The sequence below is a fragment of the Oratosquilla oratoria genome, unplaced genomic scaffold, assembly GCF_046742065.1.
Source record: "Oratosquilla oratoria isolate Oo_2021 unplaced genomic scaffold, ASM4674206v1 SCAFFOLD50, whole genome shotgun sequence".
Lineage (NCBI taxonomy): Eukaryota > Metazoa > Arthropoda > Malacostraca > Stomatopoda > Squillidae > Oratosquilla > Oratosquilla oratoria.
Window position 1 is genome coordinate 1760635 of NW_027467714.1, and position 13444 is coordinate 1774078.

The 13444-nt window shown below is 43.9% G+C and overlaps 1 protein-coding gene across 2 annotated transcripts in view; it reads right to left on the bottom strand.

Moving 5' to 3' along the window:
* Positions 1 to 13444, bottom strand: part of Cul1 (cullin 1) — a 398967-nt gene that overhangs the window by 125735 nt on the left and 259788 nt on the right. For both annotated transcript variants that reach the window (XM_076182129.1, XM_076182130.1), the window contains one exon: positions 12774 to 12873. In XM_076182129.1, coding sequence (XP_076038244.1) covers positions 12774 to 12873 — 100 coding nt within the window. The remainder of the gene's footprint in view (positions 1 to 12773; positions 12874 to 13444) is intronic.

Sequence of the window (13444 nt, forward strand, 5' to 3'; positions counted from 1 at the left end):
AAGGTGGAACTCCACCAAGAAGAAGAAGAAGAAGAAAAAGAAGGAGAAGAAGTAGAAGAAGAAGAAGAAGTAGAAGAAGAACAAGAAGAAGAATAAGAAGAACGCGAAGAAGAAAAAGAACTCGAAGGAGAAGAGGAAGAACACAAGGTAGAAGACGAATGCAATGAAGAAGAAGAATGCGAAGAGGAAGAATGCGAGGTAGAAGAATGCAAAGAAGAAGAATGCGAAGAACACGAATAAGATGAAGAAGAGGAAGAGGAATGCGAAGAAGAATGCAAATAAGAAAAACAAGAACAGGAAGAATGTGACAAAGAAGAAAAAGAAGAAAAAGAACACGAAGAAGAAGATGAAGTAGAAGAAAAACAAAAAGATGAAGTAGTAGAAGAAAAAGAAAAAGAAGAACGCGAAGAAGAATAAGATGAAGAAGAAAAGAAGACAAAGAAGAAAAAGAAAAAGGAGAAAAAGAAGAACATAAGATGAAGAAGAAGAGGAATGCGGAGAAGAACGCGAATAAGAAAAAGAAGAGGAAGACGAAGAATGCGAGGAAGAAAAAGAATGCGAAGAACGCAAAAAAGAAGAAGCAGAAGAAAAAGGAGAACGCGAAAAAAATGTGAAGAAACAGAACGCGAAGAAGAATAAGTAGAACAAAAAGAAAAAGAACAAGAAAAGAAGAAGACGAAGGAGAACGCAAAGATGAAAAAGAATAAGAAGAAAGCGAAGAAGAAAAAGAACAACAACTCGAGGGAGATAAGGTAGAATGCGAAGAACGCGAAAAAGAAGTAGAACGTGACGAAGAACACGAATAAGATGAAGAAGAAGAAGAAGAGGAATGCGAAGAAGAGGAAAAAAAAAAAAAAAAAAAAAAAAAAGAATGCGAAGAAGAATATGATGAAGATGAAGTGGAAGAAGAAAAAGCAAAAAAGAAGAACGCGAAGAAGAATAAGATGAAGAAGACAAGAAGAAAAGAAGAAAAAGAAAGAAGAACGCAAAGAAAAAGAAGAAAAAGAATGCGACGAAGAAGAAGGAAAGAAGAAAAAGTAAAAGAAGAAGGAGAAAAAGAAGAATGCGACGAAGAAGAATGCGAAGAAGATTTATTAACAATCAAAACCATCTATTCACAACCAAAACAATCCGTTGACAACCACAACCACCTATTCACAACTACAACAATCTATTGACAAAAGTGAAATGTTTTAAAACCAATCCAAATTAAAAAAGTGAATAACTTTTAAATGGCCCATTTACCCCCAGTGATAGCCCGATTACCCGATCCTACAGTACATGACAGTATAAATACACATAAATGCATATATTCATATAAATGTTAGTGTGTGTGTGTGTATTTACCTAGTTGTATTTTACGGGAAGGGGAGCTATGCTTGTGGTGTCCCGTCTTCATATCTCATTTTATCTAAACTATTTTTAAATTCATGTATTGTTTTTGCACACACCACTTTCTCATCTAACTTGTTCCAACTGGCTATTACTCTGTGAGGAAAGCTGTTCTTTTTCAGATCTCTTCTATAGCTGTCTTTTTTATTTTCTTTCCATGTCCTCTTGTATTTCTATCATCCCATTTTATCAGATTCTCTCTATCAGTAATTTCTATGCCTTTCATGATTCTGTAAATAGCTATCAAATTTCCTCTCTCTCTTCTTTGCTCTAGTGTCTGTAGTTCAAGTTTTGCTAGTCTCTCTTCATATGATAGTTTTGAGTGTTGGTGCCAATTTTGTAATTGCTCTTTGTATTCTTTCAAGTTTTTTTATATATTTTTTTTGTACTTGGTGACCACATCGTTGCTGCATATTCCAATCTTGGTCTTTATCAGAGTGATTAGAATTTTCTTCATCCAGGTATGTAAATGCCACTTTGATTGTTCTTATTAAATTATAAATTTCTCCAAAAATCTTATTTATATGTTTCTCAGGTGACATATTATTCATAACAATGACTTCCAGGTCCTTCTCATTTTCTACTTTTTTATTCCTTCTCCCAATTTATATGATCCTGTTATTCTGTTTTTGCTTTTTCCAAATTCCATTACACTACACTTTTTAGTGTTAAACTCCATCTCCCACTTCCTACTCCATTCCCATACACTATTTAGATCACTCTGTAGTGACTCACAATCTTCTTCCGTGTTCACCTTTTTCAATAGTTTTGCATCATCTGCAAAGCTCATATAACTAGGGTCTTCTTTATTTCCCCCTTTATATATAGGTACTATATTTGCTTTTTTCCAATGTTCTGGAACTTTTCCTTCTTTCAAGGAACTATTTATTATGCTATGTATTTTGTCTGCCAGTTCATTCCTGCATTCTTTCAAAATCCAGTTTGCTATTTCATCTGGTCCATGCGATTTTCTGACATCAAGATTACTCAAGTGTTTCATTATCATTCTTTGTTACTTCTATTTCTTTCATAGGGGGGACTTTCTCTTTCCATTCAATCTCTTCCGGTTGTATGTTCTCCCTTGTAAACACCGATTTAAAATGCTTGTTCATAATTTCCGCTATTTCTATTTCCTCTGTGTATTCAACTCCTCCTCGTTTTAATTTCTCCAAATCTTGTTTGTTTTTCAGTTTGTTGTTTATAAATCTGTAGAATAGTTTTGGTTGATCTTTACATATTTCTATGACATCTTTTTCATATTTTCTCTTTTCCTATCTGCACGCTTGTACATATTCATTTCTATAACAAGTATATATTTTCCATTTTTCAGGTCTTTTGTCTTTCTTCTATTTGGTCCAAGCTTTGTCTCTTTTGTCTTTTAACTCCCTACAACTTTTATTGTACCTGCATTTTACATATTCTTTTTCTTGTTTTTGTCTTGGGACATACTTTTCCACTCCTTTTTTTTTATAAATTTTTGTCAAAATATTCCATTTCTCTCTTCTACTGTTGTATCTTCTTTGTGTATTCTTTCCCAGTTTTCATTTTAAAAGAATTCTCTTATTTGATCAAATTTTGTTTTTTCATACATCAATCTTCCTTTTCTATATTGTTCATTTCTTTTCATGTATTTTTTCTCATTTAGTTCTAGTTCTATCAATATGTGGTCACTTACTTATTGGTGCCTGGTATTCTATCTTTTCCACTATTTCAGGTTCTGATGTGATTATTAGGTCTAGTCTCGATGGTTCTTCATTTCTATACCTAGTGTTCTCTTGAATCCATTGTGTCATTGTGTGGTCAATAATCATCTCAAGTAGAACATTTCCCCATGAGTCTTCTCCACCCTTTACGGTCATCTCTTCCCAGCAGACTTCTTTGCAATTAAAGTCGCCCATCATAACTATTCTTCCTCCATCTTCCATTATCTTGTTTAATGTTATTCTTGTGTCTTCTAACATACTTTTATGTTCACTCTCTTCCCACGAGGCTGTTTTTGGGGGCACGTAGTTTATTACAAACTTTCTGCTCTTCTTATCTCTGTCTTCTACTTCTATCATAATCATCTCTACTCTATTCTTTCCATATGTGACACTCTTCATGTTTATATCCTTCTTAGTCAGGAACATAACTCCACCCCCTTGTTTTATCTGTTTCTAATCCAATAATTATATGCATTGTGTCCTATGCTGTTGGGTGGTAGTGGACCTTTTAATTTTGTCTCTACAATTCCCATTATGTCCGGTTCTTTTTCCTTCAGATACTCGTTCAGTTCATTCAGTCCTGTTATTAATCCATCTATATTTGTGTAGGACACTCTTAACTTTCTGTTATTTCCATTGTATTTTCAGTTTCTTTTTTGTTTCTCTGTTATGGTCCATTTCCTCACTTTCATATTCACTACTCTCCAGTAGAATTCTTCTAATTCTGACTCCGTTCTGTTCTCATTTTTTTCTTTAGCTTCTTGCCTTTTAATTTTTTCTTCCTCTTTTTATCCATACTTTTTTATATTGTTCACTTGCTGCTAGCTTCCCTGTTTTTGCCAAGATATTTTCTGCTGTTGTTTGTGACCTGAATTTAATCTTAATTGGTCTGGTCTTATCTGTACTATATTTTCCGAGCCTAAACATCTCTTCAATTTGTTTCATGATTTCAGGTTCATCTTCCTGAACTAATTCTAGTAAACTGTTTACTTTTTCTTTTTCCTCTTTAATTCTTGTGGTTCTATTTTGGTTAAATTTCTCTTCCATTCCTAATATAATTATACATTTATTTTTGTCTGCTAAGTCTCTTACTATATTCTCCTTCTGTCTCATCACTTTAATAACTGAGTCTTCAGTTTGTTCTTTCATTTGTTGTTTAATTATGTCAGTAAATGCAACTTTACTGTTTTCTTGGATTTTTTTCCAGCCCTGTGCTTCCTTTGCTATGGCCTCTTTATTGTCTTTATTATTCCTCTTTAATTCCTCATTCTCTTTTTTAACTTCTTTTAACTGTCTTTTTAATTCTTCTATTTCTAAAGTTAAGTTTTTGTTCGCCTTCTCTAGTTCTTCCAATCTTTCAACTCTTTGTGCAATCTTGGCTACGTTACCGAACCTGTTTTCCCAATGCTCGGTCATCTTATCAAATTTCTCCTCTAGTCTTGCCAATCAGGGGAGATTGGTATCCCCCCCCACCCTCTTTAAATCCCTGGAAACTATTATCATCACCTTCCACTGTGCTATTCTTATCTATACTTCTAATCTTTACATTTTTGTTGATCCCGTCATCACCAAAGTCAACGTCATCAGTCCGCCTTTTGTTTACAAGACACCATGTCCCCCTCTTCCTCATTTCCTTCCATTTCCCTCAATAATCCCTCCCTTTCTCCTTCCCTATCACCCCCCACTATGCCACGAGCTCTCCCCTTCCCTTTAAATACAATAAGGCACTTCCTGGACGTTGAGATCCACGTACATTTTCCTTTTTCTTCGGAACTCTAGTTCTCGCCGTCCATTCGACGAAAGGGTGTGTGTGTGTGTGTGTGTATGTGCGTGTGTGCACGTCCATAGAACAAACCATTCATTCCCCTTATCTGAGTCGTTTAAATTCACGGCCGATCTCAGACGACCTTGCTCGGGCCTGGTCTCGGACTCAGGCCTGGGCTCGTACCTGGGCTCAGGCCCAAGTGGCCCAGGCCCAAGCGGCCCAGGCCCAAGCGGCCCAGGCCTAGGTGGCCCAGGCCTAGGTGGCCCAGGCCCAGGCCTAGATGGCCCAGGCCCAGGCCAAGATGGCCCAGGCCCAGGCCTAGGTGGCCCAGGCCCAGGCCTACAGTAGATGGCCCAGTCCCAGTCCCAGGCCTAGGAGGCCCAGACCCAGGCTCAGGAGGCCCAGGAGCCCCAGACCCAGGAGGCTCAGGCCCAGGAGCCCCAGACCCAGGAGGCTCAGGCCCAGGAGCCCCAGACCCAGGAGGCCCAGGCCCAGGAGGCCTAGACCCAGGAGGCCCAGGCCTAGGAGGCCCAGGCCCACGCGGTCCTGGCCTAGGAGGCCCAGGCCCAGAAGGCCCAGGCCTAGGAGGCCCAGGCCCAGGCGGCCCAGGCTAAGGAGGCCTAGGCTAAGGAGGCCCAGGCACAGGCGGCCCAGGCCTAGGTGGCCCAGGACCCAGGCGGCCCAGGCCCAGGATGCCCAGGCCTAGGGGGCCGAGGAGGCCCAGGCCTAGGCGGCCTAGGCGGCCCAGGCCTAGGCGGCCCAGGCCCAGGCGGCTCGGGCCCATGTGGCCCAGGCCCAGGTGGCCCAGGGCCATGCGCTCCAGGCCCAGGCGACCCAGGCCCAGTCGGCCCAGGCCCAGTCGGCCCAGGCCCAGGCGACCCAGGCCCAGGCGGCCCAGGCCCAGGCGGCCCAGGCCCAGGAGGCCCAGCCCCAGTCGGCCCAGGCCCAGGCGGCCCAGGCCCAGTCGGCCCAGGCCTAGGAGGCCCAGGACCAGGCCTAGAAGGCCCAGGCTCAGGAGGCCCAGACCCAGGAGGCACAGGCCCAAGAGGCCCAGGCCCAAGTGGCCCAGGCCCACGCGGTCCTGGCCCAGTCGGCCCAGGCCCACGCGGTCCAGGACCCAGGATGCCCAGGCCCGAGCGTCCCAGGCCTAGGAGGCCGAGGCCCAGTCGGCCCAGGCCTAGGCGGCCCAGGCCCAGGTGGCCCAGGCGACCCAGGTCCAGGAGGTCCAGGAGGCCTAGATAGCCCAGGAGGCCCAGCCCAGGAGGCCCAGCCCAGGAGGCCCAGGCCCGAGCGTCCCAGGCCCAGGAGGCCCAGGCCCAGGCCCAGGCCCAGGCGGCCCAGTCGGCCTAGGAGGCCCAGGCCCAGGCGGCCCAGACCCAGTCGGCCCAGGCCTAGGAGGCCCAGGCCCATGCGGCCCAGAGCCAGGCCCAGGAGGCCCAGACCCAGGAGCCCCAGGCCCAGGAGGCCCAGGCCCAGGTGGCCCAGGCGACCCAGGCCCAGGAGGCCCAGGAGGCCTAGATAGCCCAGGAGGCCCAGGCCTAGGAGGCCCAGGCCCAGGCCCAGTCGGCCCAGAGCCAGGCCCAGGAGGCCCAGGAGCCCCAGACCCAGGAGCCCCAGGCCCAGGAGCCCCAGGCCCAGGCGGCCCAGGCCTAGGTGGCCCAAGCCCAGGTGGCCCAGGCCCACTCGGTCCAGGACCCAGGCGGCCCAGGCCCAGGAGTCCCAGGCCCAAGCCTAGGAGGCCAGGCTCAGGAGGCCCAAGCCTAGGAGGCCAGGCTCAGGAGGCCCAGGCCCAGGAGGCCCACGCGGTCCTGGCCCAGGAAGCCTTGGCCCAGGAAGCCTAGGCCCAGGCGGCCCAGGAGGCCAAGAAAGCCCAGTCGGCCTAGCTCAGGAGGCCCAGGCCCAGGCGGCCCAGGGCCAGTCGCCCTAGGCCTAGGCGGCTCGGGCCCAGGTGGCCCAGGAGGTCCAGGCCCAGGCCCAGGAGGTCCAGGTCCAGGCCCAGGCCCAGGAGGCCCAAGCCCAGGAGGCCCAAGCCCAGGAGGCCCAAGCCCAGGAGGCCCAGGCCCAGGAGGCCCAAGTCCAGGTGGCCCAGGCCCAGGAGGCCCAGGCCCAGGCGGCCCAGGCCCAGGCGTCCCAGGAGCCCCAGGCACCAGGGTTGTGTTATGTCGCTTTGGCTGTTCAATTTATACATGGATGGAGTGGTGCAAGAGGTAAATGCAAGGGTAATGGGTCAGGGATTGGAGATGGTTAAAGGAAATGGAGAAAAGTGGGAGATAACCCAGTTGTTTTTTTATGATGACACTGTGTAGGTACCCCCACAAAATTAAAAAAAAAAAAAATTAACCTTTAAATTATTGTTGCATATGAAAGACAACTTTATTAGAAACAAAATGCTTTTTAAATTTTTGAAATAGCTTGAAAAATAAGGGAGATACGATTTTTTGAATTATTTTCTTAGCCCGCATTTTTGGCTAGACTTTACCATAACAAAGTGTTAGAATTAAGGGTGGTAATTTGTAAAGATTTCGGTAAAGAAATACACATTAACTCTAAACCACTGGTCCAATTTTATTAAAATTCGGAATACTTGGGTTTTATGGATCAACAAATCACATGAGCATGTCAAAAACAATGTGAGACATCTCCATCATACCATATTTGCCTTTTCATGGCAACCATGAAGCTGTCAATGGTGGGTCTCGCTAAACGCTGACCGAAGTCGACCAAAACCACACAATGACGGTTTCTGCTCAAATGCATAATTTATATATAAAAAATAGCACATGGTTGCATTATTTGACCTATTTTCTTTAAAATGGATGATTTCCATGTAAAATGATCAAAGAGAAGTTACGTTTTTATCCTCTGAAAAATTATCAGCCGGCAACCAACGCCGACGAAACCCAAACAATGACGGCGTTGGTTGCCGGTTGATAATTTTGTAGAGGATAAAAACGTAACTTCTCTTCGATCATTCTACATGGAAATCACACATTTTAAAGAAAATAGGTCAAATAATGCAACCATATGCCATTTTTATATATATAAATTATGCATTTGAGCAAAAACTGTCATTGTGTGATTTTGGTCATCAATGGTAATAAGTAAACAAAATCGAACGCGAACTGGACGCATCAGATTCATGGGTGATATGGCTACATTCCGGGGCGCTAAGCTCAAACATGAAGTGCTAAACGATATCAAGCTTCTCATGTCCGGGAGAAAATAGGTTGATAAACTTGTTTATGTAACTTAAAATTATGTTTAGTGATTCCTTACCTTAATATTTTTACTCGGAGTTTGATAACCAAATTTCCGTTTAAATCGCTGAAAATTTGTTTCTATTTCAAGAATTAGCCTTACACTTGCAAAACAACAAGATAATTTGAATATCTTTTGCATGCGCTAAGCGCGGGAACCATTCCAATTGAACTAAATAAAAGCTAGTGGGCCGCAACATATGGCCATCAAAACAATACATGGTCGACGGTGGCGCCGCGCGTGGATTCGGGGGTACCTACACTGTGCTTGCTTGTGTAGGATCGGAGGGATTGAGAAAGTTAGTGACAGAGTTTGGGGAGGTGTATGAAAGTGGAAGATAAACACTGGTAAAAGTAAGGTGATGAGATGTACAAGGGGAGAAAGTGGCAGCAAGCTGGAAGTGTTGAGGGATTGAGACTAGAGGAAGTAGATGGTTTTAGATATTTGGGTGTGAATGTGGCGGGAAAGGGAGGAGTGGAGGTGGAGGTAAAATGTAGACTGAGAGAAGCATGTAAATGCCTTGAGGGATTGAAAAGTGTAATGAGAAATGGATATTTGAGAATGGATGCTAAGAGGAGATTGTATGAAGGAGTGATTGTATCAACAGCACTATATGGGGCAGAAACATGGAACATAAGAGAGGAAGAGAGGAGTTTGAATGTGTTTGAGATGAGGTGCCTGAGAAGTATGATAGGGGTTACTATGCTGGATAGGATGAGAAACTGGAAGGTGAGGCAGAGAATGGGAGTGGAAAGGGAGTTGGGAGACAGGGTTGATGAAAGCGTACTGGGATGGTATGGACACATTGGAAAAAATGAATGAAGAAAGATTAGTAAGCACGATGTGGAAGGCACAGGTAAAAGGAGTGAACATGAGAGGGTAACCAAGGATGAGATGGATGGATGGATGGGATAAAAGGGATATTGGGAATGAGGTGAATGTTTGTTGAGGAAGGGAGAAGACAGAAGATAGGGGTGAATGGAGAATGGTTGTGTATGGATGATACTGTGATGCAAGAAAGGGAGTGAGTGGGGGATGAGGGAGTATGTGTGAAAAAATAATTTAATAGCCCAAAGGGATTTCTCCATCTTCTCTTTTTCTGCATGAAGGGACACAGAGTGGGGTCACTGGTTTAACAAAGCGGCCTTGTTGTGGATGTGCTGTGTCTTGTGACACTGTTTCTGACCCAGGGCAGTGGGCAAGATGCAAGGATAACCCAAGATAAGAGGGAAGGATGGGGGTGAATGGGAGTGGAGTATGTGGGGATGGAATGGGTGGGAAAGGATTTTATGCCTTTGTTTTTTTGGCTACCTCGATTGTAAGGGGGAAAATAATTTGGTATATGAATGTATTAAAAGTGTGGACAGTAGTATTTATGTTTGAGACTGGTGTACTGTTTTGTGTCTCAAAATGTTGTTGTGTCTCCTCAGGTTTCTCAGTTTGCTCTCTTGTAATTGGTGTATGTGTCTGGCCAACTGGGGTACTTCATGTTTTGGTATTGATGAATGGAAGGTGGTTGGATCCAAAGGCTCTGAGCATTTTCCAAGAAGTTGTTGGGGTTAGGCAAGGGGAACAGGTGATATCAGGAGAGGGGTGGGTATAAAGGGCTTGATGGGGGATATGTGTATGATTAGGTGTGTTGTTCATGATTGTTAGTGAGTTGTGTCTTGCCCTTATATCTAGCCCTCTGTCCATAATGGGGTTGTTGATGTACTATACCAGCAACTTGGTACTGGAGTCACCACCCATCATAAGGATTGGGATGGTGCCAAATTAAGATAATGCCTACAGTTATTTGGAACTGTGGTGGTTGATGGGGGGGGGGGTACATATCAACTACTGTCATTATGGACTTTTTGTCAATGCAGATTTGAATTGTGTTTCAGTGGTGTTGTGTGAGGTAGGGAAGAGGGTTTTGGTAGTGGCACTTGTGTCCATGAAGCACACTGACTAGTGGATTATGGTGACAAGTCCACCACTGTTACCATTGGTTTGGTTGGCTAATGATTTTGTTTTGTCTCAGGTTTTTGATTTTATGATTTTATGAGTTTGTGGCCGACGGCCAGGCACTGGGACCAAAATGAGTGTTTTGTCTCAGGAAAGGATACCAAAGGATTTTATTTTTTATTATTATTTTTTTTTAATCTATCCTGTCAAACATTTTTTTAATCTATCCTGTCAAATATTCTTTATCTATCCTGTCAAATATAATATTTTATCTATCCTGTCAAATATAGGAGAGCAGATGTGAAATGGGGCAAGAGTATGACAGAAAAAATTGAAAGTAATAAAAAGATCTTTTGGAAAGAAATTAAGAGAGGAAGAGGAGGCGAATCAAGGAGAGAAGAAAAGGTAAAAGGTGCAGATGGAGAGATGATAATGGAAGAGAAGGCAGTAAGGGGAAGATGGGCAGAATATTTTAGGGAGTTGCTAAATGTGAGGGAGGATACGGAGGGAAAGACAGCTGCAGTGGGAAATGCTAAGAAAATGACTGTGATATGTGAGAAAAATGGAGGAGAAATAAGGAAGGATGAAGTGAAGGGAGTTGTTAAGATGATGAAAGCAGGTAAGGCACCTGGAATGGATGGATGCCATGTAGAATGTCTAAAAAAAAAAAGGAGGTACAGTGATGGTGGACTGGCTGGTGAGGTTGTTTAATGTTTGCTGGAGAGAGGGAAGAGTGCTGGAGGACTGGAGGAGTGCCTGTATAGTTCCACTTTACAAGGGAAAAGGGGACAAGTGTGAATGTAGTAGTTTCAGAGGGTTTAGCTTGTAAAGTGTAGTTGGGAAGGCTTTTGGGAGGATCTTGATTGAGAGGATTAGGAGAGGAACAGAGGGAGTAATTGGTGAGGAATAGTGTGGATTTAGGATGGGTAGAGGTTGTGTAGATCAGATCTTTGTGGTAAGACATATATGTGAGAAAGCTATAGGAAAGGGGAAGGATGTTTTTTGGGCTTATATAGATCTGGAAAAGGCTTACGACAGGGTAGACAGAAAGGCACTGTGGGAGGTTTTGCAGATTTACAATATAGAAGGAAAGCTTCTTGGAGCTGTCAGGAGTTTTTATGAGGGTAGTATAGCTTGTGTCAGGATTAGAAATGGAGAGAGTGAGTGGTTCGAGGTAAAGGTGGGACTTTGTCAGGGATGCGTTATGTCGCCCTAGCTGTTAAACTTATACATGGATCGGGTAGTGTGAGACGTAAATGCAAGGGTAGTGGGTCAGGGATTGGAGATGGTTAAAGAAAATGGAGAAAAGTGGGAGGTGAGCCAGCTGTTGTTTGCGGACGACACTGCACTTGTGGCAGGATCAGAAGAGGGATTGAGGAAGTTGGTGACAGAGTTTGGGAGAGTGTGTGATAGAAGAAAGCTAAAGATAAATGTGGGTAAATGTAAGGTGATGAGATGTACAAGGGGTGAAAGTGGCAGTAGATTGGAAGGGAGCATTAAGGGAGAGCGATTGGAGGAAGTGGATAGTTTTAGATACTTGGGTGCAGATGTCGCAGGAAAAGGTGGAGTGAAGGTGGTGGAATGTAGATTGAGAGAAGCGAGTAAATGCCTTGGTGGATTAAAAGGTGTAATGGGGAATAGACATTTGGGAATGGATGCTAAGAGGAGACTGTATGAAGGAGTGATTGTGCCAACAGCACTGTATGGGGCAGAAACATGGAACATAAGAGAGGAAGAGAGGAGTTTGAATGTGTTTGAGATGAGGTGTCTGAGAAGTATGATGGGGGTTACTAGGCTAGATAGAGTGAGAAATGAGGAGGTGAGAACAGGGGTGGAAAGGAAGTTGGGAAATAGGGTTGATGAAAGAGTATTAGGATGGTTTGGACACATGGAAAGAGTGAAGAAAAACTAGTAAATGAGGTATGGAAGGCAGATGTGGAGGGAGTGAACATGAGGGGACGTTCTAGGATCAGGTGGATGGATGGGGTGAAGGGGGCTTTGGGGAAGAGGGGAATGTCTGTTGAGGAAGGACGGGAGAGGACAGAAGACAGGGGTGAATGGAGAATGGTTGTATATGGATGATGTTGTGATGCATGAGGTGGAACAGGCGACGGGATGGGGGATGAGGTAGTATGTGTGAGCAAAATTTGACACAGCCCGAAGGGATTTCTGCCCGTCTTCTCCTTTTATGCATGGGGGGACGGAGAGGGGGGGTCGCTGATTTAATGAAGCGGCCTTGCTGTGGATGTGCTGTGTCTTGCGACACTGCTTCTGACCCAGGGCAGTGGACAAGGTGCAGGGATGACCCGTCATCCAGGTGGTGCTAAGATAAGAGGGAGGGTGGAGGGGTGTGGAGTGTATTGAGAGATGGAAGGGGTGGGAATGATTTTATGCCTTTTCCTTTTTGGCTACCTCCCTTGTAAGGGGGAAAAAGCCTTGGTATATGTATGTATGTCAAATATTCTGAATGTATGTAGAATGCAGGTCTGACAGCCTCAGTTAATTTGCCTCCACTTCAACGTATAGCAATGCCCCACCTGCTTCCTCATTCATTCAGAATAATTCATGAATCATTATACATACCTGAAATGCTAGTGACCTGTAACATGTACACATTTCATCTATCAATAAAGTTTCTGGGAAGAAACTGACAAATCTCAATATAAATATTTTTTATCTGCAATAATTATAAAATCAACAATACATACACTGACAGCTGCATCACCACACCGATCTATTGCTGCAAGTCCTTGATTGGCAATGTGCTGCTCCAGTAGTGTTCTCAGTTCTCTCAGACCATCTGGTATTCTGCAATAAATAAGTTCTATCTAGAACCTGAATGCAAATTTGACAAACATACAGGGTATATATTTATACATGGCTAAGCAAACCCAGCCATGCTAAGAATGCTGGTCCCAAACCAGGACAAATTGATGTGGATTAGATGTTGAGGTAACTTCCCTACTTTGTTAAACCTACATAGTTTTTCAAACCAGTGATGAGCCTCATAGTACAGACTTTTCAAATGCCCACAACCTGAAATAAAATATTGGACTTTATGCACAAATCTACAAATGGAAAAAAATCTTAAGAGTAGGAATATAGAATGTCAGAAGTTTGGTAAGAGCAGGACAGATGAAGAATGCTATCAAAGAAATGAAAAACTACAATGTAGACATCCTGGGAACACAAAAGGTCAGGTGGCCAGAAAATTATAAGTTTACCATTGATGTGTATATTCTGTGCAGTGGAAGAACTGATGGGAGGCACAACATAAGAACATAAGAATGAAGGAGACTACATGAGATCATAAGGCCTACAGTAGGCAGTTCCATGACCCAAAAAGTAAAGACAGCTCTAAAGAAATTACAGCTCGTAA